We start from the raw sequence: 27,681 nt of genomic DNA, 5'->3' as shown, positions 1-27,681 counted from the left end.
GTATCCCTATGACACTCCTAATTCTCTTCTTAGTTTTTAAAATGGATTGCATTTCACATTACTGGGGTAATTTTATAAGTAACCTAAGCATGTAAAACCACATTTTGAGAGCAATTCTACTGTGTAACAGGGCACCTGATAGGAGCCTATTCAATAAAGAAATATAGGCGCCTACTTTCTGTCAGGATAGCTGACACTTTCCTTTAAACAATATTAGGTGGCTATGTATGTATTTACCACCAGTCATAGAGTATCTAAATGTCAGACATACTTATGTAAATCATGATATTCTATAATTTACACACAAAAGTGTGAGCTCCATCCATGTTCACGCCCCTCTTGCAAATATGTGCTAGGCAAGATAAGTGGATATTTGTAGAATACTGCTTAGGTGGAATTGTGGTGAAACGGGACTCATGTTTGTGATTTGTAAAGTTGCCCCCTTGAAAATTTTCTTCCCTTCAGAGCATTTCCTTTGATTAGCCAGCAGGTGATGTTTGACCTCTATGTTATTGCTGGAGCAAAGGTCTGTTTTCTTAACTTACCTTCCCCAAAGGAACAGAGCAGAACCTCTGACGGGAAAAGTAAACTGCAGTGTCATTGGCTAAACACCCTTAGTGCTAATGCTGTGCCCTGATTGGCCATGAAGCCAAAGACCTAGCCTAGAATGTGCCTTGGGCAATGGTGTTCCTTGGTTGGCTGCCACTCGGGGTGGATTGCAGCTGTGCACCCCCCCCCCCCCCCCAGCACATCACCTCAAAACACCCCCCTGGATGCTAGGAGCAGCCGTGCGACTGTCAGCTCTGCTGGTTCCCTGTTCCCTCTGCCTCGGAGCAGGAAGTAACATCAGAGGGAGCAGGGAACCAGCAGAGCCGACAGCAACACAGCTGCTCCCTGCAACCCCTCTTGCAGTGTGTACTCGGGGCAGACCGCCCCTACCACCCCGTTCTCGGTATGCCGCTGGCCTTGGGCAATTAGCCTCTGATGAAATGAGTGAGTCATACAATTAATTTGTAACTGACATAACTGCCATACTATGGGCACAAAGATGCTCAATAAAGACAACCAGAATATCTGCAGCGCAAATTATACAGCAAACTCATTCTGCTATTCTTGCTTGGCATTTGAGGAGACAGAGGCCAGAATACCATCTATGTGTTGAGATCTGGAGTGTTTTAACAGGGGCAATAAGATTGAGAGTATTTTGGACTACATAATTTCAGGTAAGGATAGAGCTGGTGAGATAATAGTTGGATCAATGCTGGGTAAGCAATGAGATGAAATTGATAATTCAGGCATCGAATGATGTGTGCTGGAGGGCAAGCTAAAAATGACACGAGAATGATCAGACCAAGTTTAAGAATTTAAGGAGAGGTGAATAAGTTTAAGAAACTATAGCTACGTGATGCAAGGTTCCACATTAGAAGTCACTGCCCTGGAAAAAGATCTACATATCATCGTTCATGATACATTGAAACCCTCTGCTCAGTGTGCATCAGCAAGCTAAGAAAACAAATAGAATGTCAGGAATTATTAGAAAAGGAATGGAAACAAAAATGAGAACGTTATAGTCACTGTCTCCAAAAAGATATCGCAGAATTAGAAAAGGTACAGAGAAGGGTGACAAAAATTATAAAGGGGATGGGACGAAGTCCCTGTGAGGAAAGGCTAAAGTGGCTAGGGCTCTTCAGCTTGAAGAAGAGACAGCTGAGGGGAGATATGATAGAGTTCTATCTTGCCAGGTATTTGTGACCTGGATTGGCCACTGTTGGAAACAGGATGCTGGGCTTGATGGACCTTTGGTCTGTCCCAGTATGGCAGTGGAACGGGTAGATGTGACTTGCATGAAGTCACATAGTTGTGTACATTCTTCTTCAGCTGCGGCCACCAGTAGACTCTAGAGATGAGCTGCAAGGTTCCCTGGACTCCACGATGGCGGGCAATTTTGGATTTGTTTTCCTATCTCAGTATCTTGTCTTGAACTCCCTTGAGCACCACAATCTTGACCGGGGGAACCGGTATAGACACGGCTGCCTGGATCTTGGCAGGATCTAAGATGGTGAACTGCTATGGATTTACAGCCTGCCTCACTGACACAGACTACCCAATAATTACTGTGGATTCTTTTGGATTCGTATCAAGTAAATAAGACCTTTATTAGAGGAGCTAAATTCTACAATGATTAAGGTATGTACAATGGTTAGCACATATACAAAGATTAGCGCTATACACACAATGATTAGCTAAATAATCATTACATCACTGGTCTCTACATCTAAGCAATGCAAAGAGTTCTTAGATCAGGAAAAGAAGCAATAATACATACATCACTGGTCCTTACATCATCCAGGCTCGTAACATCAGCTGGGGGGAGGGCTTGTCACAGCACAGTGGGAGCTCATCTGAAGTTCGCACACTTGATAATGATCCATATAAGGAAAACTCCCATATAAGGAAAACTCCGCACGTAGGCCCCGCACGCATGATGACAGTCCATGAACGGCCATGCATGAGCAACGTACGAGCTGCGCAGAAGATCTGTTCCTGGTCCAAGAAGCTCCTGGCTCTCCCTGTGAACCGCACCCCCCCCCCCCCCCCCCCCCCCCAGCTGATGTTACGAGCCGGCCATGCGTGGAGCCATTATACATGCCAAGACGTGCACGTACTGACCTATCCATATATGGAATTGTGTGCATGTAAGGACGCCCATAACGCATGGGCGTCCATATAAGGCGATGCACGCTTTCCAACGGTTATTCACTGAGAAACATGTCTTTGAGAAGAGAGCCGAACTTCTCCCTGGCAGAGAATCTCCTTTTGATACACCTGGCTTATTCTGTTCCCACACCACCACCACCTGCCCCCCAGGACTCGCATCCAAGCCTAGTAAGTCATAACATCTCTGTCCCAGATCAAAGCCTGAGATTGCAGCTACCCTCCCGTGAGTGTGGCTGCAACTTCCAACTAACCTCCTCTGAGATGAGATGACATGCCTCACTTCTATATCCCCCTTTCTGGGGTGGATACTGTTTCATGGTATTCCTGCCTGAGGTCCTACTCTTTAGTGGATGTCATTGCCTCATATTAAAGTTATGTGCTTCTCCCCCCCCCCTCCCCCCCCCCCAAAAAAAAAAAACCAAAACAGTCAGCCAACCATAGTCACAAATCATAATGTAAACTTGCTGCTGAGCAGTGAGTGTGGTCTGCCTGTGTACTCTGAGTCAGACCAGCATCCAAGGTTCCCTGTCATCTCATCTCATGCATCTCACACCCCAGTCAGCTCTTGCACTATGTAAGCTATGTTGGATGTGCTGATCTCAAAAACAATCCTGTTACATACACAGGGCGCCAGCGGCGGCAGCAGGAGGCCCAGGAGGAGGAGGCGCAGGAGGAGGAGGAGGCCTGGGCAGACATGCTTCCCTTTGAGGGGGATGATGAGGGGCCCACACCCCCCCCCCCCCCGCCCTCTCCACCCCATCCCCAGACCCACCCCCAGCACTGCGCCTCCTGCAGTAACTGGTTGATGGGTAAAACCAGTTGCAGAATACCCAAAATCAGTTGCTGCAGCAGGTGTCAGCAATGAGGCAGGAGATGGGGGCAATGCGGCAGGCTAATGAGCAGCACCTTAGGGCAGTGAGGCTGCTCCTGGTGCTGCTCATTAACAGGGTATGTGTCTCTCTTTGTGCACTACATATTATCAAATGCTGGGGTTGATGTGAGAGGAGGCAGCAATATGGATTGCATGGCAGGTGAACTGTGACAGAGAAAGTTTGGTACATATGTGTGATGTGTGGCCATACAGAAAGCCACCTGTTCCATCCAAACTTGCATGGCTGTATGGCAAGGGGGGAGGCTGGGTGGGTGTTTCTGCTGAGGAACACAAATGGCCATCCAGGCTCTCCCCCCCTTACCATAGAGCCCCACAGCACAGAGTTGTGTAAATAATAGGTATGTTGTCTAGCACTAGTGATCTGCCACGTAGAAACTTGCAGATAACCATAGGTAGCACCTAGACGATGTTTGCTCTCTGATCACCAGACACACTTACCCACAACCAAACCACATTGGTGGGGGCCACAAAGGAGCTACAAACAGCTGGGTCATCTTTTCACATTGAGCAATGGTATATAGTGCTGAGGAGCAAACGGAAAACAATGGTAAAAACATTAGATGGATGTTTACTTCATCACAATTGCAATATAATACAACAGGTACAGAAGGGCAGAGGCTAGGGGACATAAATATATGTTTTTGTATTTATTTTGATTTTGCTCACAGATTTTTCAGTAGTAGCTCAAGGTGAGTTACATTCAGGTACTCTGGATATTTCTCGGTCCCAGGAGGGCTCTAAGTTTGCACCTGAGGCAATGGAGGGTTAAGTGACTTACCCAAGATCACAATGAGCAGCAGTGGGATTTGAACCTGCAACAACCTCTGTATTGCAAGACTGGTGAGAGCAGTCTATTTCTTGCTAGAACCACTAGGCCACTCCAGCCACCAGGCTGTAGCCACCTGCAGGTAATTTGGATTAGGAACTGTAACCAGAAACCCTCTCCCTCACCATGACTTAAAGGCTCAGTACCTGTGGCCACCTTGAAAATAGTTTGCAGGCTAGAATTTAGAAATGTTGTTGTTCCATAACTATGGAGGATTGTAGGACTGTGTTGAATAATGTGGAAAAGACATTCAGTGCATACATGATCCCCCCTCCCCACCCACAACAACCTTGAGAATGGGTGGGCACTTCATAAAAGGGGACTGGGGTTCACCACATAAAGAAGGATGGAACCTAGCGGGGAGACACATGAGGTGGAAAGCGGGAGAAAAACTACCTACTGTGGATACCTGTGAACCTGGTGAAAATAGAGGTAAGATTTGAATGCAAAGAAGAGAGACAGAATGGGGAGCCCTTGAGCACGAGGGATGCGCACATCCATTCTCAGGGCCTTTTCCCCTCCCGCACCCCACAGGCAGCCACAACCGAATGTGTCCAATAGAGAACAAGACATCTGTACAATGAATTGGGTAGAAACAATCATGGCTCTCGGAGTCCAGTGTATTACAGTCCACTGCTGTCTCTTGCATTCCTCTTGACCAGCTGTCTTGCAAGATGGAAGAAGTGTTTGTTTAGCACCTACATAGCAGAAACGGAAAAGGTGGCTGAGAGGTATGAGCTTACCTTGAACTAGTGATACAAGAATCTTTGCATCGATTGGTACAATGGCACCAAAGCAAACACCCACCGGCAAGGGTAATTTCAGCGACCCTGAAATTGAACTGCTGGTTCAGGAAATGCAAAGGAGGCACAGGCATCTCTTTGCTCCCACGGGCCAGAGGCTGGCTGCTACAACAAATCAGAGAGAAAGGGAGGCAGTAAGGGACCAGCTCAAGCGATCTTCCACTGTGGCAGTGATGTGGAAGACTGCAAACGAAAGTGGGCCGGTTGAGGCATGATGTCAGGGGAAAAAAAAACCCTCTAAAGTGCAAGCACAGAGAAAGCCATTTTAAAGAGGCACCAATAAAGGAAATACAAGCTTCCAAATGGGTAGAGCAGCTGCGGATGTTTATCATTATGACCCTTAATCAAAATGAGGACCGGCAAAACACAGTGCAGCTGGGGCCGCCCATAGTTCCCAACCTATAATTGAAATTAGGCCGGCCATCTCGGCAAAGCAGCTGGGGCCGGCCAGGGATTTTGTCAATAATCGAAATTAGGCCGGCCATCTGAGATCCGCCCATCTCATTCTTACATTACATGGGCATCCCTGAGAGCGTATTTAGCCACCCTTCTCTGTATTATCGATTCTTTGCATTGCATTGGTACAATGGCACCAAAGCAACCACCAACCCACAAGGGTAATGTCAGTGATGCAGAAGTTCAACTGCTGGTTGAAGAAATAGAGAGGAGGCACATGAATCTGTTTGCGCCCATGGGCCAGAGGCTAGCTGCTACTACAAAGCAGCGAGAATGGGAAGCAGTCAGAGACAGGCTCAATGCGGTCTTCCACTGTGGTAGGGATGTGGAAGACTGCAAACGAAAGTGGCGCCGGCTGAGGCAAGATGTGAGGAAGAAGGCTGGTGCCAACCCCCCAGCAGATGACACCGCTAACCTGACTCCCATTGAGCACATCATCCATGGGCTCTTGCCCAAGGAGGGGATACATGGCATTGGGTCCCTGGACACATCAGCACAGCCTTAGGGCTCAGGTAGGTTAACCATTAGGAAGTTGGGGGATCTGTTGTGCTGTACTCCACTCTGTTTTACACAAGTGGGGTACAGTGTGGTGCTCCTCAGTAGGGAAAGGGGGGAGAAAACAGCATGCAATGCAAATCACTATTCATTACAGACCATGACACAGGGAGTAGCAGGAGAGAGGGGGGAGGGTTTCCAGCAATGTATAAAATATATGTAAATAATATATTTAAAATATAAAATATACAGGGAAGGGAAAGGAAGAATGAGGGGAGAAGCTGAACATGGGGAGGGATAAGGACAAAGAAGGATAATCACAGCACAACCGAATAGGAGACCACAAGTGGACTGCGACAGTCTCGGTGAGCGCCAACACGGACGAGCGACTCTGAAGCTGCCCGCGGCTACCAGCGACCTCGTGGCTTCACCGAAAAGTGAAGTGAGAGACATCGCGAAACCAGAAAGCGCTCAGGCTCCCAGTCTGGGCCACAACGCGAGAGAGAATTAACCGGGAATTGACCGGGATCCCCAACTAAAACCGCTGGGCTACTTGGCCCTGACCCACGGCAACCGCCCGCCGCACCCACCACCAGCATCACCAACCACCCGACTTCTCGCAACCACCTCCAACTTCACCGACTACCTGCTTGTCTGAACCCACCTCCTGCACCGCTGACCACTCGACAACCAGTAACCACCTCTGACATTGCTAATCCACCCGCCCGCCTGCACCACCTCCTAAATCGCCGATCACCCGCCGCACCTACCTCCAATATCGCCAACCAGGCAGTCTCCGCTGCATGCTAGCTGGCGGTAGAAGGAAGCGGATCGCTGATCACGAGTAGCGGCAGAGGAAGACAGGCAGGAGAGGTAGGAGTGACAGAAGAAAAAAGCAGCCATTGGAGGAGATCTGCGAGGGCAGGAGAAAGGAGCAGCCACCAAAAGAGATCAGCGAGGCACGACGCGAACGACGCAAGGGCCAGAGCAGCCCGTGTTCGGGCCACGTTGCCCCATACCGCACACGACTGCTCGGCGCTAGCGCAGACCCCCGGCCCGACAACTAATCACCAGCGATCGAAAGAGTAAGAAGACAAAACCTGTGTGATCTAACCTCTGGATTGTGGAGGTTTAAGATGGCCGACTGGGAGGATGCACTTTAAGGAGCTCCGCTGTGAACCGGTCCGAGGATCGATTCCCCAGCGCTCCCACTGCAGTGCGATCCCCCCCAGGAGAACCAGAGACACAGGTCGGCTTGACACAGTGACCACTGCTGCCCAGGGGCCGAGTTTGCCGACTCCGGGAGCCGCGTTGTGGACAGGTCCGAGGATCGACTCTCCATCGCTCCCAGAGCGGTGCGAGGGCCCAGGTTGCAAGACAGCCTCGCACTGTCAGCCGCCCAGGCGCCGAGTTTGCCGAGTCCGGGAGCTCGCCCACAGCCATCGTGCTCCCCGGCAGGAACTGCCTGGGACTGAATCGGGTGTGAGCACCGGGTGACCCAGGTGGAGTAAGAGGGAGCTCACCCGCGGCCTCGTGGCGTGAGCCCGACCTCTTGGCGTGAACCCGGACCGCCTCACCTGTTGGATAGGTGATCGTAGACCTGCGCAGCCGCGGACCCGGCCCAGCGGTCCAGGAGACCCACCACACCACCACGGCACTCCCAGGCCCAGCAGCCCGACGCCCACACTGCCCGTCCTGCCGCGTGGCGCGGCCTACCCGCATCGCAGTGACGAGTCCTCGGGACTAAGGCAATCGAAGTAAAGCACAACGGATCTGTAGCGGGGCAGACTTCCACGAACGCTTTGGCTGCTCTGATGCTCTGAAGGCAGCGAGTGTAGCAGCCCAGCTGCTCCAGCTTGCCCCAGTCCGCCGGATCCAGCTTCTCCCTGCTTGCTTGCCCCAGTCCATCTGCTCCAGCTTATTCCAGTCTGCCGGATCCAGCTTCCCCCCTGCTTGTTCCAGTCCATCTGCTCCAGCGTGTTCCAGTCCGCCTGATCCCAGCTCGTTCCAGTCCGCCTGATCCCAGCTTGTTCCAGTCCGCCGATCCAGCTTCCCCGCTTGTTCCAGCCTGCTTGTTCCAATCCATCTGCTCCAGCGTGTTCCAGTCCGCCTGATCCAGCTTCTCCCTGCTTGTTCCAGTCCATCTGCTCCATCCTGCTTGTTCCAGTCCGCCTTATCCAGCTTCTCCCTGCTTGTTCCAGTCCATCTGCTCCAGCCTGTTCCAGTCCACCTAATCCAGCTCGTTCCAGTCCATCCGCTCCAACTTGTTCCAGTCTGCCTGATCCAGCTCGTTCTAGTCCGTCTGCTCCTGCTTGTTCCAGCCTGCTCCAATCCTGCTGCTCTGTTCTCTTCTGCTCCAAACCATTCCAGCTTGTTCCAGTCCTGCTGATGTACTCTCCACCGCACTCACCTGCTCCCGCCTGCCTGCCTGCTAGCCAATCAACCTGCCTGCTAGCCAGTCACCTGCTCCTGCCTGCCTGCTAGCCAATCAACCTGCCTGCTGGCCTATCACCTCCTCATGCCTGCCTGCCTGCTAACCAATCAACCAACCTGCCTGCTTGTCTGCCTCTTAACCGCCTGCTTGTCGGCCCATCAACAACCGCCTGCCTCCCAGCCTGCATAACTACCTACCTCTGTCACTACATTTGCACCTGTAAACACCCAGTCACTACTTATGGCCCCCATACACATTTTCTTCCTTGCCCTGTCCCTCCCCAATCTTTTCCCCCTCCCACCGCCGCATACCACACAAACTCACTGCCCATCCATGTCCTCTCCCGTCCTGCTCACTACTCCAATACCCTACCCACCCCTGTCCCCCACCTCATCATCCCTACTGTCCTCCTCCTCCTTCCTAGCTCTCAACCTTCAACACCTCCTTCCTGCCATGAACCCCTCCCCATTCCTCCTAAGCACACCCCGTCTTCGCCGCCGTACCTCCCCCACCCTCCTCCGCACTCTCTTGCTCCTTCTCCTGCTATCCGCGGGAGACATCAATCCCAACCCAGGTCTCCCACACCTGACTTCGTTCTCGCTTCATCCATGCAAACGTTTCCATGATATCTCTAATCTCATCTCTATTCCCTCCTCCCCCCCTTCTCCCTCCCCTTCTCGTGTGCCCTGTGGAATGCACGCTCGTTCTGCAACAAACTTTCCTTCACCCATGATCTCTTCATCTCCCATTCCCTTCAACTGCTCGCCCTAACTGAAACCTGGCTCACCCCTGACGACTCTGCCTCAGTCACAGCCCTATGCCACGGTAGTTATCTTTTCTCCCATTCTCCCCGCCCAGTTGGCCGCGGTGGCATCGTCGGGTGTCACGTTCTCAAAGCAGGAACTGGGTTTGTGAGCCCTTGGGCCACTGCCGAGTAGCAGCAGTGGCAGGCAAAACCACCCCACACCAGGGGCAAGGCAGAACTCTGACAACAGTTAGGCTTCACCTGTACCTGGCCACTTTCCACGAGGAGTTGAGCTCTGAGCTTCAGGTGGCCGACAGGACTTTGCAGGACAGGGCAGGACTGGATATCAGCTAGGCAGAACAGGGTCAGAGGGGAAAGGAATGAACATGGGCAGCAAGGCAGGAAACAAACACTGACAAACAAGGGAAAGGACTAAAAGCTGCAAGCAGCCACAGAAGACAGACAACACAGAAACCTAAGCACTACACAAGAACTACAAACAGGGAGCAAGAAAGACTAAGAAACAAGCAAACCCTAAACTAAACATAGACTAACTAGAAACAGGCAAGAACTTCAGGCAGAAAACTAGAACAAGGAAACAATACTCAGGCTGAAGTGCAACAAGCACCAACATACCAGGGCCTAAGACGCAATGCAAAGGCAAAGCAGAAATGTTCCAAGATGGCTGATAAGCCCAGAAGCAGTTGGAACTCAGCTGCTGCAATCACCAGGCAGCTACGGGTGCTGTGCAGGCTCAAACAGCACAAGCAAACCTGGCAGCCTGGAAGATCCGGTTCGGACTCACTCAGCTGAAATCTAGAACGGGTGACGGTCCACCGCAGCCACCGGTTCTGGCCACTAGAGGGCGAGGTGAGCACGGACGTAACATCGGGCTACTACTTTTGCCCTCCTGCAGTTTTCAACCTCTCCTCCTACCACAGTCTCACTGTTTCTCATCCTTCGAAGTCCACTCTATCCGTCTATTCTACCCGCTGCCACTCAGAGTTGCAGTCATTTACCACCCCCCTGATAAGTCCATCCCTTCCTTCCTTACCAATTTAGATGCCTGGCTCTCCGTTTTTCTTGAGCCCTCATCCCCATCCCTCATTCTTGGTGATTTTAACATACACACTGATAACCCTTCCGACTCATACGCTTCTCAATTCCTCACTCTAACCTCCTCCTTCAACCTCCAACTGAGCTCCACCACCCCTACTCACCAATCTGGCCACTGTCTTGACCTCGTCCTCTCTTCTTCCTGCTCACCCTCCAATTTCTGAGCCTCCGCTCTTCCTCTCTCTGACCATCACCTGATCACCTTCACACTTCATCACCCTCCCCCTCAGTCCCGCCCAATACTAACCACTACTTCTAGGAATCTCCAGGCGGTCGACCCTCCCACCTTATCCTCTAGTATCTCTGATCTCCTCCCTTCCATCATGTCCTCCGAGATTGTCGACAAGGCTGTCTCCACTTACAATGCCACCCTCTCCTCTGCTCTCGACGCCCTTGCACCGTTCATCTCCCATCCCATAAAGCGTACTAATCCCCAGCCCTGGTTGACCCCTTGCACCAGATACCTTTGCTCCTGCACCCGATCGGCTGAACGCCTCTGGAGGAAATCTCGCACCCATACCGATTTCATTCATTATAAATTCATGTTATCCTCCTTCCAGTCCTCCCTATTCCTCGCCAAACAGGAGTATTAAACCCAATTGACTAACTCCCTCAGCTCTAACCCCCGTCGTCTCTTCGCCACCCTCAACTCCCTCCTCAAATTGCCCTCTGCTCCCACCCCCCCCCCACCCCCTCACTCTCTCCTCAAGCACTGGCGGACTACTTTCACGACAAGGTGCAGAAAATCAACCTCGAATTCACCACAAAACCATCTTCTCCTCCTCCTCACCCTATAACACACTCCCTCAACCAACCAACCCAGGCCTCCTTCTCCTCTTTTCCCGATATCACTGAAGAGGAAACCGCCTATCTTCTCTCCTCTTCAAAATGCACCACCTGTTCCTCAGACCCCATCCCCACCAACTTACTTAACACCATCACTCCTACTGTCACCCCCACCCCCATCTGTCATATCCTCAACCTCTCTCTCTCTCCACTGCAACTGTCCCTGACACCTTCAAGCATGCAGTAGTCACACCACTCCTCAAAAAACCATCACTTGACCCTACCTGACCCTCCAACTACCGCCCTATTTCCCTCCTACCCTTCCTCTCCAAGATACTTGAACGCGCCGTTCACAGCCGTTGCCTTGATTTTCTCTCCTCTCATGCCATCCTCAATCCGCTTCAATCCGGCTTTCGCCCCCTACACTCGACGGAAACGGCACTAACGTCTGCAATGACCTGATCCTTGCCAAATCCAAAGGTCACTAATCCTCCTCGACCTATCCGCCGCTTTTGACACTGTCAATCACAACTTACTTCTCGCCACACTGTCCTCACTTGGGTTCCAGGGCTCTGTCCTCTTCTGGTTCTCCTCTTAGCTCTCCCACCGTAACTTCAGAGTACATTCTCAGGGTTATTCCTCCACCCCCATCCCGCTCTCTGTTGGAGTTCCTCGGGGATCTGTCCTTGGACCCCTTCTTTTCTCAATCTGCACCTCCTCCCTGGGTTCCCTAATTTCCTCCCATGGGTTCCAATATCATCTTTATGCTGATGACACCCAGCTTTATCTCTCCACACCTGATATCACTGCAGAAACCCAGGCTAAAGTATCGGCCTGCTTAGCCGACATTGCGACCTGGATGTCCAACCGCCACTTGAAACTGAACATGGCCAAGACCGAGCTATTTGTCTTCCCTCCCAAACCTCTCCCTCCACTCTCTATCTCTGTTGATAACACCCTCATCGTCCCCGTCTCATCTGCCCGCAACCTCAGGGTCATCTTTGACTCCTCCCTCTCCTTCTCTGCGCATATCCAGCAGATAGCCAAGACCTGTCGCTTCTTCCTCTATAACATCAGCAAAATTCGCCCCTTCCTATCTGAGCACACCACCGGAACTCTCATCCACTCTCTCATTACCTCTCGCCTTGACTACTGCAACCTACTTCTCACTGGCTTCCCACTTTGCCATCTATCCCCCCTTCAGTCCGTTCAAAACTCTGCTGCACGTCTTATCTTCCGCCTGAACCGGTACACTCATATCATCCCTCTCCTCAACTCACTTCACTGGCTTCCGATCAGGTACCGTATACAGTTTAAGCTTCTCCTTTTAACCTACAAATGCACTCGATCTACAGCCCCTCCCTACCTCTCTACCCTCATCCCCCCTTACATTCCTACCCGTAACCTCCGTTCTCAAGACAAATCCCTCCTGTCAGTACCCTTCTCCACCACCGCCAACTCCAGGCTCCGCCCTTTCTGCCTCGCCTCACCCCATACCTGGAATAAACTCCCTGAGCCCATACGCCAGGGCCCCTCCCTGCCCATCTTCAAAGTCTTGCTCAAAGCCCACCTCTTCAATGTCGCCTTCGGCACCTAACCATCATACCTCTATTCAGGAAATCTAGACTGCCCCTACTTGACATTTCGCCCATTAGATTGTAAGCTCTTTGGAGCAGGGACTGTCCTTTTTTGTTAATCTGTACAGTGCTGCGTAACCCTAGTAGCACTCTAGAAATGTTAAGTAGTAGTAGTAGTGATTGCCTGCCAGAGGCATAGAAGGAAGCACAGAAGAAATTCCTTAAGAGAAAATGGACGCGTCTCTGTAAGGACTGGGCAAAGAGAGCTCACGGACTACCGACGACAGCCACGATGATTGGTATATTAATGAGCCGGAGGGTCCTACTGTCCAGGAGTAAGTTATAAAGTGCATGACTTTTTCTAGTACAGCTTTGTTTGATCAGCTGAAAAAGAGAAAAATAAAATAAAATAAACCCACATCCAACTCGGTACACCAGAACTGTGATACCTTAATACTGCTTTAAAGAACTTCAACTCTGCACTAACTTATTGTTTATGCTGCACTGCGTATACTGCACTGCTCACTGTTTAAGTTGCACTAATTACACTGTACTGCTTAGACTGTACTGCTCATACTGCACTGCCTATACTGTTTATATTGTGCAATGATTACTGTTTAAGATGCATGGCTCATACTGCACTGCTTACACGGTATCGCTTATATCGAACCGCGTATTACTGCTTACTGTTTAAAGTTGCACTGCTCATACTGAACTAGTCATACTGTACTGCTTATACTGTACTGCGTAAACTGCACTGCTTACATTGTATTGCTTATACCGTACCGCGTATACCATACTGCTTACTGTTTAAGTGCACTGCTCATACTGAACTATTCATACTGTACTGCTTATACCGTACTGCGTATACTACACTGCTTAGTATGTACAAGAATTATAGCCAACATGAACACCAAAAAACTATTCATGATAATTTACTTCCTCCCCCTAATCTACCACGCATGGACCACTCCCAACTTAAACAACAACCTACCCACAATACATAAACCCTACAGGCAACCCATCTACAACTCGCCAGACCAAAAGAATAATAACCAACTGAAAGGAAAAACAAATACATAAGGATATAACCAACAGAAAGAGAAGAAAGGAAACAACAAAACCAAATACCAAGAAAACAGGCAACTAATAAAAATTAACACATCCACGACCCGGATCGAACCGTACCATTCAATCCAACTGGGTTACGCAAACGCCAGGTCAGTAGTAAACAAAACAGAGATTATAACAGACTGGATCACCACAGACAATCTTGACCTCCTATTCATCACTGAAACCTGGATCCACGACCTTAAGGATCCCATAATCCTAGATTTATGCCCACCAGGTTACAAAATTACCCACTGGACAAGGAACGGGAAAAGAGGAGGTGGTATAGCCATAATATATAAATCCTTCACTATCACAACCACAGCTGAATCCATCTTACCTCTACTTGAAATTGCATCGGTAAGAATCAATCACCCAAACCTGCAGGAACACCTTAACGCAATCCTACTCTACAAGCCACCAGGCAACTGGCAAGACACTCGAACACACCTCATGGACTTCATCTCGAACACATGTATCTCTACCTCAAACCTTATCATAATAGGCAACATTAACCTTACCTCAACAAGCACCCCAAAATGCAAAGAATTCCTATAATTATGGGACCTTCACGTACCAAATGCATAACCAACACACACCAAAGGACATACACTAGACATTATCGCATATAAATTCGATCCAGACTTAAACCTTATACTAGCAGATACAAAATGGATACCCACACCGTGGTCAGACCACTACAAAGCATACATCTCCCTCCAATGGCGAACGAAAACCACAATCAAAAAACAAGAACAAAAAACCTACACCAGAGGAAAAATAGACCCAGTAGTATTCTGGCAACAGATCTATTACAATGGATGGACGACAAAGGCAGACACAACCAAATTCCTCCTAGACTGGGACAATAGATGCAGAACAATATTAGACAACATCGCCCCAACTCAAACTAGAACTTCACACAGAAAGAACTCAATACCATGGTTCAACGAAGAACTGAAAAAACTCAAAATACAAGTTAGGAAATTAGAACATGCATGGAATAAAAAGAAAGACGATCTCACACTTAATGCCTGGAAACAACTCCGAAGAAAATATAAATACAATATATAAGACAAACCAAAAGATTATACTACAAAACTGAAATTGGACCAAATTACAAGGACACACACAAACTCTTCCAACTTGTGAATAAACTACTAGACACCACACCAGTCACGAATAACAGCAAAGACACACCAGGAGCTGAAAACCTCGCGAAGTACTTCAAAGAGAAAATAGTACAACTGCGACTTAAAATACCTGTCAGCCCCATCAAATACACTGCACTCCTAGACTGCCTAGAGCCAGACCCTGGAGTATACCCAGCAGATAGGATTTGGACTGAATTCGAGATACTATCGGAAGATCTCATCTCCCAAACACTTAAAAGATTCGCCAAATCTCATTGCAAACTAGATATATGCCCAAATAACCTTATGAAATCGGCCCCTCAGCACTTTATAACAGATCTAACGACTCTTCCCAAAGGAGAAACGAAATATTCTACTCACCCCCATACCCAAAAATGTGAGTGAATTAACCAACTATAGACCAGTAGCATCCATTCCCTTAATAACCAAAATAACAGAAGGGATGGTAACCAAACAACTCACAGACTATCTAAACAAATTCTCAATACTACACGACTCCCAGTCAGGATTTTGCTCTAACCACAGTACTGAAACAATATTAGTTACGCTCATGACGAAATTCAAACAAACGATTGCAACCGGCAAGAATATATTACTTCTACAATTCGACATGTCAAGCGCCTTCAACATGGTTGACCATGGAATCTTACTACACATCCTTGAATACTTTGGCATCAGAGGCAATGTTCTTAATTGGCTTACAGGATTCCTAACCACACGCTCATATCAAGTGACATCTAATACGATTACATCAGCAGCTTGGACACCTGAATGTGGAGTTCCACAGGGATCTCCCCTCTCACCGACTATATTCAACCTAATGAGGACACCCTTGGCCAAACTACTATTAAACCAAAACATTTATGCTGATGATGTAACGATCTACATCCCATTCAAACAAGACCTAAAAGAAATTTCCAATGAAATCAACCAAAGTCTACATATCATGCACTCCTGGGAAGATGCCTTTCAGTTAAAACTCAACGCATAAAAAAACCCAATGTCTAATACTCACCTCTCAACACAACACGAGCAAATTTACCACCATCAACACACCAAAACTAAATCTACCAATTTCAGAAACCCTGAAAATTCTTGGAGTTACCATTGATCGGCACCTAACACTTGAGAATCACGCGAAAAACACAACCAAAAAGATGTTCCACTCAATGTGGAAATTAAAAAGAGTAAGACCATTCTTCCGTAATCTGGTACAATCACTAGTACTCAGCCATCTAGATTACTGCAACTCACTCTACGCTGGCTGCAAAGAGCAAATACTCAAAAAACTCCAAACAGCCCAGAACACGGCAGCCAGACTCATATTCGGAAAATCAAAATACAAAAGTGCAAAACCCCTACGAGAGAAGCTACACTGGCCCCCACTCAAAGAACGCATCACGTTCAAAGTATGTACCCTAGTACATAAAATCATCCATGGCGATGCCCCAGCCTACATGTCAGACCTGATAGACCTACCATCCAGGAATGCTAAAAAATCATCTCGCACATTCCTTAATCTTCATTTCCCCAACTGTAAAGGTCTGAAATACAAATTAATGCACGCATCAACCTTTTCCTATATGAGCACGCAATTCTGAAACGCATTGCCACGTAACCTAAAAACAACCTATGACCTGACCAACTTCCGTAAACTACTAAAGACCCATCTCTTCGACAAGATATACCACAAAGACCAAAACATGTGAAACTCCCACATATATCCAGAAATGTTAATAATGCCTTCTGTTATATTACTATCATATATTCCATTACCATGCATCCCAAAATCCTCCTGTAACACCAAATGTCTACTCCCCTCTCATTTCCACTATCCATGATGTATTGTAAGCCACATTGAGCCTGCAAAGAGGAGGGAAAATGCGGGATACAAATGCAATAAATAAATAAATAAACTGTGTGTAGATTAGCACTGTTTCACAACTTTGGGGGCCTTCCCCATCACCAAACTCTGCCATATCTCCTTCCCACACCTCTGTGCTGTAGCCACTGTGTCCTCTGCACTCTTTCCACAGTTCTATGTCTACCCACCTGCCTGTGTGGCTCTCTTGCACATCAGTCTATGTAGTACACTGCGCTCCTTGTCTCCAGCTCTGTACCATGTACAATGACATCTGTGGCTTGCCTGCGAATCCCATTAGTCATCATCTCTTTGCTGGGTCTTTGCCTGTGGGGCTATGTATATGAATGCTGAAAAACAAAAGCAGATTATTTTGACCAACACACTTCCTCCCCTTTTGCTATGCAGGTGAAGACAGCCAGTTGGAGGACGAAGCTGGCCCTAGTGGCCACCAGCCCCAGCACACACAGCAGCAAACCAGTGGGCCTGCAGAAGAAACCACACAGGACCATGGGGTGGAAACACAGGACCCAGCAGCAGTAGCGCCGACTCTCCCTCCAACACCTGCAGCAGAGGCTATCCCTCCACCATCTGCAGCCTTTGCTGATGGTGGCAATGAAGAAGAAGGTGAACATGCAGAAAGGGGGGCACCTCCTCAGCAGAGGCCATCCAGTCAGAGAAGGCAGCTACTGTGCTTCGCCACACAATTGCTGGGCCACAATGTGCAGATGGGAGACTACCGGCACCAGAAATTGGAGCTGCACCGGGAATCACTCCAGGCCTAACAGGAAGCGGTACAGGTGCACTGGGAAGCGCTCCAGGCCCAACAGGAAGTGGTACAGGTGCAACAGGAAGCGGTACAGGCCCAACATGATGTGATACAGCAGCTCCAATGGCTGGAGCACAGCATCGAGGGCCTACGCCATGACCTGAGAGCACCTAATCCAGCTGTGCAGCAGCAACAACTGGCGTCGACCTCCACCTCTGCACATGAACCACCTGCTAAGAAGTGAAGCTTGAGATCCTCAGGCCCCCCCCAGCCACTGGTCCAGCAGCCACCACACCAGCTCCCATTCTGGGTTCTGTACCCAGGTTGCAGGGCAAGGCACAGAGCACAAAGTGGCCGGACTTCCACAGGGCAGCTGAGGCAGCAGGCTGCCTTGTGGACACAGAGGAGGAGAGTGGGAGCTCATCAGAGGAGGACTCTCAACAGAATTCCCATGCAGCACCAGCTGCAAAGGAACACGGTGGGAGGGGTAGGAGGGGATGGGGACGGGGCCAGGGGAGGAGGCATGGAAAGTGATGGGACATGCTGGGGGGTGAGGGGTGGAGGGAGGGGAATATGCACAGAGCAGGTGATGGTGCTGGGGGGGGGGGGGTGTTGGTGTGTAAATATGGTGTGATATAAATAAATGTCAACTTACTGTAGCTTCCTCGTCCCAGAAGGCCCTGCAAGCTCTACTATTACCCGTGGCCGAATACCTCAAGCCTGCAGTTCACCTCTGAGCTCGGAGACAATTAAACTAACCTCGCCTCCAAAGTCCGAGACCAAGGAAGGGAAAGAAAACTAAAAGGATTTTAAGACCCAGTAACCACACAGATGGTAAGTACAAGTTATTAGTAGTTTATTTAAACCCAATTTGGGGTATGGAAAAAATGATGTTCTTAACACATTAGGTTCTTTTGTATCATAAAAATACATTTATACATAAACTAATAGCATAATTGTTTTCCTTACAGGTGCAGCAGTAGAACAACAGTGAAATCAACAGACAAGTATTAACCAAAGTATCTTATTTGTTCTCTCTCAATCTATAAATTTCCTTTATATGGTGTGTCTCAAGAATCAATTATTTTGAATTACTTTGTCTTTTAGGTGTGAACACCCAGATTCAGTCTCTACAACAGGTAAGTCAGATTAAACTGTGACCTCTCAGTGTCCTTTTGCATAGGAGTGAAGACTTATCTTTGACCCTTCTTGGAGCTTCTTTGTTCTTCCCCCTTGTATGTTGAAGCTCAGGATCTTTTCTTTCAGTACAGTGTGACAAGGCTACAGCCCAGAGGTACAAAATGAAACAACAAAATCCTGAACTACGTCTCCCAGAATGCATTGCCCGTCCCAGCAAAGGGAGCCCCAGGGATAGACAAGATGGGTATATACCAACTCTGACCACAAGAGGGAGGGAGAAGGAAGAAGCCCAGTTCCCTGGCTCCGTAATCAATACATGATGCTTCCCACCTGTAGAGGGAAGGGTGGGGTGAGAAGCAGGTGGAGGATGGAATGGGAGCTGGAGAGCCCTGAGGAAGGTAGCACCTAAAGGGGGAAAGCTATGTTTTTAAAAGTTTTGATTTAAAACCTGTTGTAAGGAAGAAGCCTGTTTTGATTTGAACCGTTTGCTGTGGGGGAAGGGCAGAGGATTGGAAGAGTATAAGCCTGGTTCCCCAGCTGCTCCTGTTTGTTGTGTAAGAACTGTGGGAGCTGGAAACCCTGGTTGGACAGGAGGGAACAATTTTGCTGAAAGGCCAGCACTGCTTGTGATACATACTGTGAAAAGGAAGTATTTCCAAAGGGGACTATTGCAGCCCTCAAGAAAGGTCAGAGACTTTGGATTGCTGGGTGAGGGGCAGCACTACCCTGCCTGGGGCAGCCCTAACCCAGGGCTGGACTGAAGCTTTTGTTTGTAACTTGGAAACAAAAATAAAAAGAAAAGAATATTTGAAAGTATCTGCTGGTGGCAATTTGTGGGGCTTGGATTAATCCTGAGGAGGAGACTTCCTTCCTCCCCCTACTGGCGCAGCGGTCCCGTTTACAACAGGAACCTACTTACTGCCTCACCCTTTAAATGAAATCAACAAAAAAAAAAAACTTCCTTCCTGACTACCAGCAGGAACAGCACTAGCTGGTATTCAGGGATAACTGTGGCTTGCTAACTAACAAAATAAAGAATAATTGTATAACCTTAAATAGTTTCTCTGTTCTTGTACTGAGTTCCCTAACTAAGGAAGGGCACTTTTCATTGGATCTTGCAGTCACACAGCTCTCAGCATCTTTGTGTCTCCAAATTCATGCAATCTTCCACTCTAGTGCACCAGCATGTGAACACACGTATACTGCAAGGCCAACCTTAAGCTTGGAGACCAGTTTTCCTGGGATACGTGCACAAATTTGTTTTACACAATCATGGTCTCTCTACCAGTCTTAACTTGCAAAACGTTTAAACAGCACACAAACAAACAAAAATCAGTTTTAGTTCTTTTTTTCACTGTTCAAATCCAACACTTTTCTCCAGCTCACTTCAACTGCACAGAGCTCAAACACTTGCAGAGAAATTCCCTTTCATATACTTAAACAGCACACAGAAAAATCAGTTTTAGAACTTTCTTTCTCTGCTCAAATCCAGCACTTTTCACTTTCAACTCTCTTCACCTGTATTCAGGAATTTAAAGCTCACAGAAAAACTTACTTTCACACACTTTTCTGCCTAGAAATCCTGTCATGCACTCAGAGCTCTCCCAGACACATCTTTCCTCTCCAGTGTCTTCAGCCCCTCCTCCCCTTCCTGGCAAGCTGACCTCAGCTAGCCAATAAGGTGTCAGAACACAGGGTGTTTGCCCCATGGACACTAATTAACATTTTTTTCACAATCTCCATTTTTGAAAATAACTTTCCATAGGAAATAATAGAAAAGCTATACTTTCAGACAAAACCCCATACAATTTCTATACAATCAGATCAAAACATCCCACAATCATTGGTGCCATCAAACTATACATACAGTGTACCTTTTTGTATGTTTAAACACACAACTAAACACATTTACAGACTTTTATCCAACACTCAGAGCATTGGGGCAAGCCGCAGACAGCGCAGCTCCATGCAGGAAGTCCAGAACTGCTTCTGGAGTCACAGCACTGACCACCAACAATCTCTGGGAGCCCAGATAAAAATAAAAAAAATAAATATACATTACTTCACTGAAAACTTGTCTCAATGAGTCTTTGCCTGGCTCTGACCCCCAGCTGGTGAGCACTCTGCTCTGCTCTGTGGGCGGGAGGACGTGGAGGGGGCTCCTCATCCTCTTCCTCTGGGGCCTGCCTCTGTGGTGGCTGTGGCTCTTCTGGAAGGGCCTGTCCTCGGCACTTTGCCAAATTATGTAGCATGCAGCAGACCAGGAATATCTTTGCCACCTTTTGGGGGCTATACAGGAGCTCCCCTCCAGAACAGTCCAGACATCGGAACCTGTTCTTCAGTAGTCCAAAAGTGCGCTCTATGATGCCATGGGTGGTCCGATGTCTAGTTCTCCTCTGACCTTCTTTGTGGGTGCACTATGGGGGTCATGAGCCAAGTCCGCTGTGGGTAGCCTCTGTCACCTTTGGAGAGAAGCAGGATGAAACAGATGATGAGTGATGAGTGTGTATTGTTTGGAGCAGTTACCTTGTGGAGGTGGGGGGGGGGGAATAGTGGATTGTGGAGTGAGCTGGATGGAGACAGTGCTGAGGGCTGGCTGTTGGAGGAGGTATAGTTTTGGCAGATCCATGCTGCACTTACCTAGGAGCCATCCACCAGTGATCTCCTCTCGGTCAAACCTGCGGAAGATTCCTGAGTGCTGCAATATATAGGCATCATGGGTGGAACCTGGTTATGAGGCACACAAGTCTAGAATCTCCCCCCCCCCCCCGGGCGTCACACACAACTTGCATATTCATGGAGTGGAATGCTTTCCTGTTCCTATAAGTGGCCTCTCGTGCCCGGGGGGGGGGGGGGGGTCTGAGTGCGACATGTGTGCAGTCAATGGTGCCTATGACCGAGGGGAAGCGAGCTACGGCTTAGAAGTCAGCCATGTTGTTCTGCAGGGCCTGGGGGGTGGTGGGGAAAGTGATGAACTGAGAGGTGTGGGTAAGGAAGGCTTCAAGGAACTGGGTGAGGCAGTTAGAAATGGAAGGCTGGGTTAGACCTGTGTTCACAGCTAGGACAGACTGGAAACTCCCAGTGGCCAGAAAAGAGAGCGAAGCAGTGATCTTTAGGTGCACAGGGATGGGGTTGTTCCTACGGGTCCTGGCCTGCAGGAGGGTTTGGAGCTGGTCACAAAGGTGCTGAATGGCAGCTCTATCAAAGCGGTACCTAGTGAGACACTGCAGGTCAATGAGGACTAGGAAAGTGCTATGGGGCCTGAAAACTCTGGGATGTGCGTACCTCCTGCGGTGCCTCCCCTCTTCCTCCAACATGTAAGCCACTTGCGCATTTAGTGCCTCCATTTCCCCACACTAGAGGTGCAATACAACAGTGCTCATCTCTCCCTACCAACTTGGTGAAAGACAGCAGGAACAAACAAGCTGACACTCACTCTGCCACCACCGACAAACAATGCAGTCACAGACAGCAGAGCCACACTGCAAGCACTCCTGCCACACCCTGTAGCCAATCACTTTCCAAGCAGTCGTCACAAACACAGTGCAGCAGTACACAGGACAAAGAGACAAACAGAGACTACAAACAGGTAAGGGAATGAAATATGAAATTGGGAACAGTGAATGGAGAGGGATTGGGGAGATAGAGAAAGGAGTAGTGGTGTTTGGGTTTGGGGACTAGAAGGGGTAGATAGGAAAAGGTGAAAAGGTAAAACACAAATGAGGCAGGTGAGGCTGACAACTTTCCGACCACAGCACACAGACAAAGGTAACAGGTACTCAACAAACTCTCAAACAATGATCCAGCTTTCTCTCCCAACAACGCTCTCGCCATGCTCCAACTCCACAAAATCGCTAATGGGTCTAAAGACAACTTCCTCCTTACTCTGTTCGCTTTTATTTCAGGTCTAATTAATGCCAGCCATGTTCCCGGCCATACGAAACCATGACGCTAGCTGTTATACGTTGGAGGCGGCCATCTCGTTACGCCACCCCTGACACGCCCCTAACATGCCCCCTGAGGGCCCAGCCATAGATGGCCGGCTTCGCGTTGTCGCCAGCCTTATGGCCCACCTTCGATTATTGGATTTAGCTGGCCTTCTTTCATGGGGCCGGCCATGTGCCTTTTATGTCGCTTTTTGCCCGGCGTTCTCTTTTGAAAATAAGCTGGATAGCCACCCAAATTTAGATTGTAAGCTCCTTTGAGCAGGGACTATCCTTCTTTGTTAAACTGTACAGCGCTGCGTAACCCTAGTAGCACTTTAGAAATGTTAAGTAGTAGTAGTAGTAATTTGGATTCAGGCCCAGCCAAAATTGTGGGAGTAAAAAAACAAGAAGGCAACCGGTTTACAAGATCCACCATGGAACAGAAGAAAAGAGCAGACCTTATTGGAGAAAACAATGGGTTGTTTCAAAGCACCCCGGAACTTAAACAACTACCCGACATAGTACCATGTTTTCAGATGGAACCAGGAAGAGATACATTAGTCAGCATTGGTGGAGTTTGTAGGTTAACACCAGCTGGTTTCTACTGCTCCTAATGTAACCTGTTCTGGTGAAACATGGCCATGTCGAGCACCTGTTTGTAAGTACTGAGAATGGGAGCTTTGAACAATCCATTAAAGACTATTTTTCTCCAATAAGGCCTGCTTTTTTCTTTTGTTGCACCCAAAATTGTGGCATTCTTGTTGTGGCTGGCAGAAATCCCCAAATCCCACCAGCTAAAAATTTCGTCCTTCTTGGGCAGCCAGCGCTTTTCCAAATGGCAGCACTTGCTTTGAGCCAACGCCAACACCAGCCCCTCTGCACAAGCTCAGTTTTTGTGTATGTGTAAGCACTGAGCATGCAGAGCTTGTTGGTGTCGGTGTCAGCATCAACATGAGGCAAGTGTTGCCGGCTGCCGTTTGGAAGAGCACTGGCTGCCTAAGGAGGAGGAGATTTCAGCTGACAGGGTTTTGAGGATCCTTGCCAGCTCAAATATTTAATATTTTGGTTTGGAGGGTGGTGGGGGGAAAAGGGGCAGAGAGGGGTTAAGGGGACCAATTCTGTGCCTACTCAACTTGGGCTCAAACCCATTCAAAATCGGCTGTTTGGCTATGCCCCTGATTCCACCCCAACATGGACCCCCTTTCCTCCCTCCCTCCAATTTACAAAAATACTTTCTAAACCCCCCTTTCCCTATCCAACCCCACTTCCACCGACATAAAACCACTGGTAGTCTAGCCTCAGCTTGCAAATATCCCATGTGTGGGAACTGAATGAAACCTTGTAATGACCAGTCTGCTGAAGGTCAATGGGCCTGGGGCTCATAGTGACACTGAAATACATGGCAAAGTTCCTTCTCTTACCCCATCTCCTCAATGACATTGTTAATCCTTTCCTCTTGCCCCCTTTCTTTCCTCCTCTACCTTCCCTAATTTAATTGTAATTGTAAACCGCCTAGATGTTCTAATAATAGGCAGTATATCAATAATAAAGTACACTTGAAACTAGTTGTCTTCTTCCATTTGTTCCGCTTTACACACTATATAAGTCCCTAGATGTCAGTTGGGTTCAATATGAGGAATTTAATGTGATGGTCCATATAATGTACATTCATGTTGAATTCTATCTACAAATCTCTATCTACAAGTCTCTGTTTTCCCAGACATTCCCAGTTCCCTTCTCATTCTTTCTCTTTCCTCCATAATTTGAGCCCTTATTTTCTTACTCCTGTTACTCTATCTTATCTATATGTTCCATCTTTGCTTACGCCCTATGCTGTCTATTAAAATGTTGTATCACGTATTGTGTTGAAATTGTAATGTAGCATACTATGCCGTACTTTGTATTGTTTGAATAGTTTTACTGCTGTAATTGGTTATTGCTTACGTTTGACTTATTCTTGCTGTACAGCGCCTTGAGTGAATTCCTTAAAGGCGGTAAGTAAATCCTAATAAATTTGATTCACTATCACATTACTATTCCTTCAACTGTCTGTTTGCTTTCTCCTTCGATATGACATTTGGCTTTGGATTTCTACAGCCCATTCTCTGAACATAAGCTAAAATGAATAAAAAAAAAACAGGAGGAGCCTCCATGGAGAATCAAAACAAAACAGCAAAAGTAGAGGCTGACAAATGTACAAACCAATAGGGAGGTAATATCAAAGAGCAGTTTAGTCAGAATATTCATATCAAGGACCCGACACGGTCCGTGTTTTGGCGCCAAATTTCAAATTATTTATTGTTATATATTTACAGTCGTGCAATTTTATCATGAATGTCCATAAATGTTTGCTATATATTTTATAAAGGCAGATATATTATCCGATATTTAAAAAAAAATTTTTTAATCTATTTTGTGTTTTTTGTAGAAAGTTTTTTGTGACCCCTGAGGCAGGTGCTTTGGCGCCGAAACACGGACTGTGTCGGGTCCTTGATATTCTGCATAAACTGCTCTTTGATATTACCTCCCTATTGGTTTTTACATTTGTCAGCCTCTACTTTTGCTGTTTTGTTTTGTTCATACAGTAAGCTAAAATGATCCATAGGATTTGTACTGTGATTTTAAAAGTGGTTGCATATCACAGATTAATAATTCTATGATGTACAGTTTCTAGCAAAACATGCAGGCTAGGAAATTCCCTAAAGCACTGTCCCATGATCTACCTATCACGTAGCAGAATTTGAAATTTATGTTCAAAGCCAGGAGCGGCCAAAATGTCTCCCTCTTGGAACTGGATAACTTGGCAACTCTGTAATATTGACCAAGTGTTCTGGTATTGTCTGGACAGATGCTATTTTATACTTCCTCTTATAGCTGCCGCATGAGAATGAAAAATAACAAGAATCTACTACAGTTTCAGTAAAAGATCCAATTGCTTTCTTACCATGTCTGCTTCTGCCCTGCCTCGCTTCTCAAGTTTCTGTCTGCCAAATTCAAGCTAAGACTTTAAATACTTCCTCCCAGCTATGAGTTTCAGTTTCCCAGGTCAGGTGATTCTTGTAAGTAACTGAGCAGAGCAGCAGAAAGGAAATTGAAAGACAGATTCTGTTGGGCAAGCCAAGGCAGTAACCAGGGCTAATTTAACTATATTAAGTGCCCTAGGCAAACCTTCAGTCTTACGGCCCCTGGGCTCCCACACCCCAATCTCCACCCAAAGATTTTGATGCCAACAATCATGATCACTCCATCATCCCTCCCAGAATAATCCTGTAAAAATGCAAATTTAAACATCATGAGGTCAATTTTCAGCAGCAAAACTGTAATATAGATTTAAACAGATGAGAATTTTTAAAATTATTCACTTTTTTTTTTAAAAATTTGCAACTGGATTACAACATTTCAGAAACTCATACAACAACAACAATGTAATTAGCAATCCATTAGAAACTATTTATACCTCTAAATTAAACCTCAAGATTTCTTCCCCCACCCCTAGGAAGCATTGTCAAATAAGTCTTACAGCATTTCCTGAGTAGCATACAGATAGCTGAATCTGTTTAAATGCACAGAAATAAACATATAAATAAATAATTTCTGAGAAGTTCCGAGAGAAGAGGACATTTCTCTGGTAACTGAACACTATTTTGCTTTGTGCTTTGGGAACTTAAAGATTGGGGTTTAAAGGAGGAATTGTAGGTTAGTGATAGGCAAAATAAAAATAAAAAAAGCAAATTTTATCAACTAATCTCCATAGTCTTTTCCACTTAGATTAAAAAACTTTGTAAAACAGCATTAACAGATAGAATATAGCAGGCACTGCAGGATCTAGTTTAGTCTTCCCGCCCACCCCTAGAACAACTCTTCATTTATAGTCAGTTATTGTAATTAGGGTATCAAGCAAGGAGTGCTCTTACAGAGTTTTAAATACATTTCATTACCATCTAAGAAGGAAACACTAAATAAATCATACAATAAACTATATAAACTAAAAGGCACTTTTATATTAGGCTAATATCCTTAATACAGTAGCAAGTTTTAAATTATTTAAAAACTCAAAAACACTAAGATGGAGTCAGCAGTCCAGCAGCGAGAAGGGTGCTATCCAGTCTTTTGCATTGAGTGTCACATGTATGATTAGTGGAACCTAGCCCATTTCCTCAACAATGAAACGGACCCTAGGAAGGCTCTCTTGTAAGCGATTTTTTGTCTCTCCCCTCCCCTCCATGTCCAGCGATTCTCCTCTTCCCTGCCCTCCCATCCATGTCCCGCGATTCTCTTCTCTCTTATCCTCTCCTCCCATCCAATCCCATCCATCGATTCCGCTCTGCTCTGCCCTGCCCTCCCCTCGATGTGCCGCGATTCTCTCTTCCTTTGTACCTCATTGTTTTCTGGCTGGCTTTCCTTCGTTGGTAACATCCTGACATCAGCTCACCTCCAGCATTCCCTTCCCTCTCATTATTCTGCCCTCTGACATCATTATGTTTTGACGCGAGGGTGGGGCAGTGAGGGGGAATGGAATGCTAGAGGCTGGCTGACATCTTGAGATGTTACGAACCCAGGCAGCCAGACAGCGATGGAACGTTGAAGGTGCAAATTATTATATAGGATTATCTCCCAGTTGATGAGATATGTCTGCCTGATGCAAAGAGCTCCTAGCTCTCAGTGAACGTGTGCGTTCTCTTGAGGCTAGAGTAGCAGACTTGGTGGAGCTGAGGGAGACAGAGAGGTACATAGAGGAGACCTACAGGGGTGTTGTAGAAAAGTCCCACCTCCAGTCTAGTAGCCCCTGTGCTACCTTGGAGGAGGGAGGTCTCCTAGAAGGAGAACATCACCCTGGTGATGTAGGAAGTACTCCTGTAGCCAGGACCTGTCC

General features: G+C 47.4%; 1 protein-coding gene across 2 annotated transcripts in view; it reads right to left on the bottom strand.

The window, feature by feature from the left end:
• The window catches only part of TMEM173 (transmembrane protein 173), a 198,816-nt gene extending 173,010 nt beyond the window's left edge, over positions 1-25,806 (bottom strand). Inside the window, exons 1-2 of one of the 2 annotated variants that reach the window (XM_030213072.1) lie at positions 8,654-8,658; positions 4,562-4,566 (exon numbers count right to left, since the gene is read on the bottom strand). In XM_030213072.1, coding sequence (XP_030068932.1) covers positions 4,562-4,564 — 3 coding nt within the window. In that variant the 5' untranslated portion in view covers positions 4,565-4,566; positions 8,654-8,658. Of the gene's footprint in view, positions 1-4,561; positions 4,567-8,653; positions 8,659-25,752 lie in introns of those variants that run through there. The other variant, XM_030213073.1, reaches the window with a different exon arrangement.
• Positions 25,807-27,681: the final 1,875 nt, after the last annotated feature.

The sequence above is a fragment of the Microcaecilia unicolor genome, chromosome 8 (assembly GCF_901765095.1).
Source record: "Microcaecilia unicolor chromosome 8, aMicUni1.1, whole genome shotgun sequence".
NCBI lineage: Eukaryota > Metazoa > Chordata > Amphibia > Gymnophiona > Siphonopidae > Microcaecilia > Microcaecilia unicolor.
This window is presented reverse-complemented; position numbering and strand designations above follow the sequence as displayed.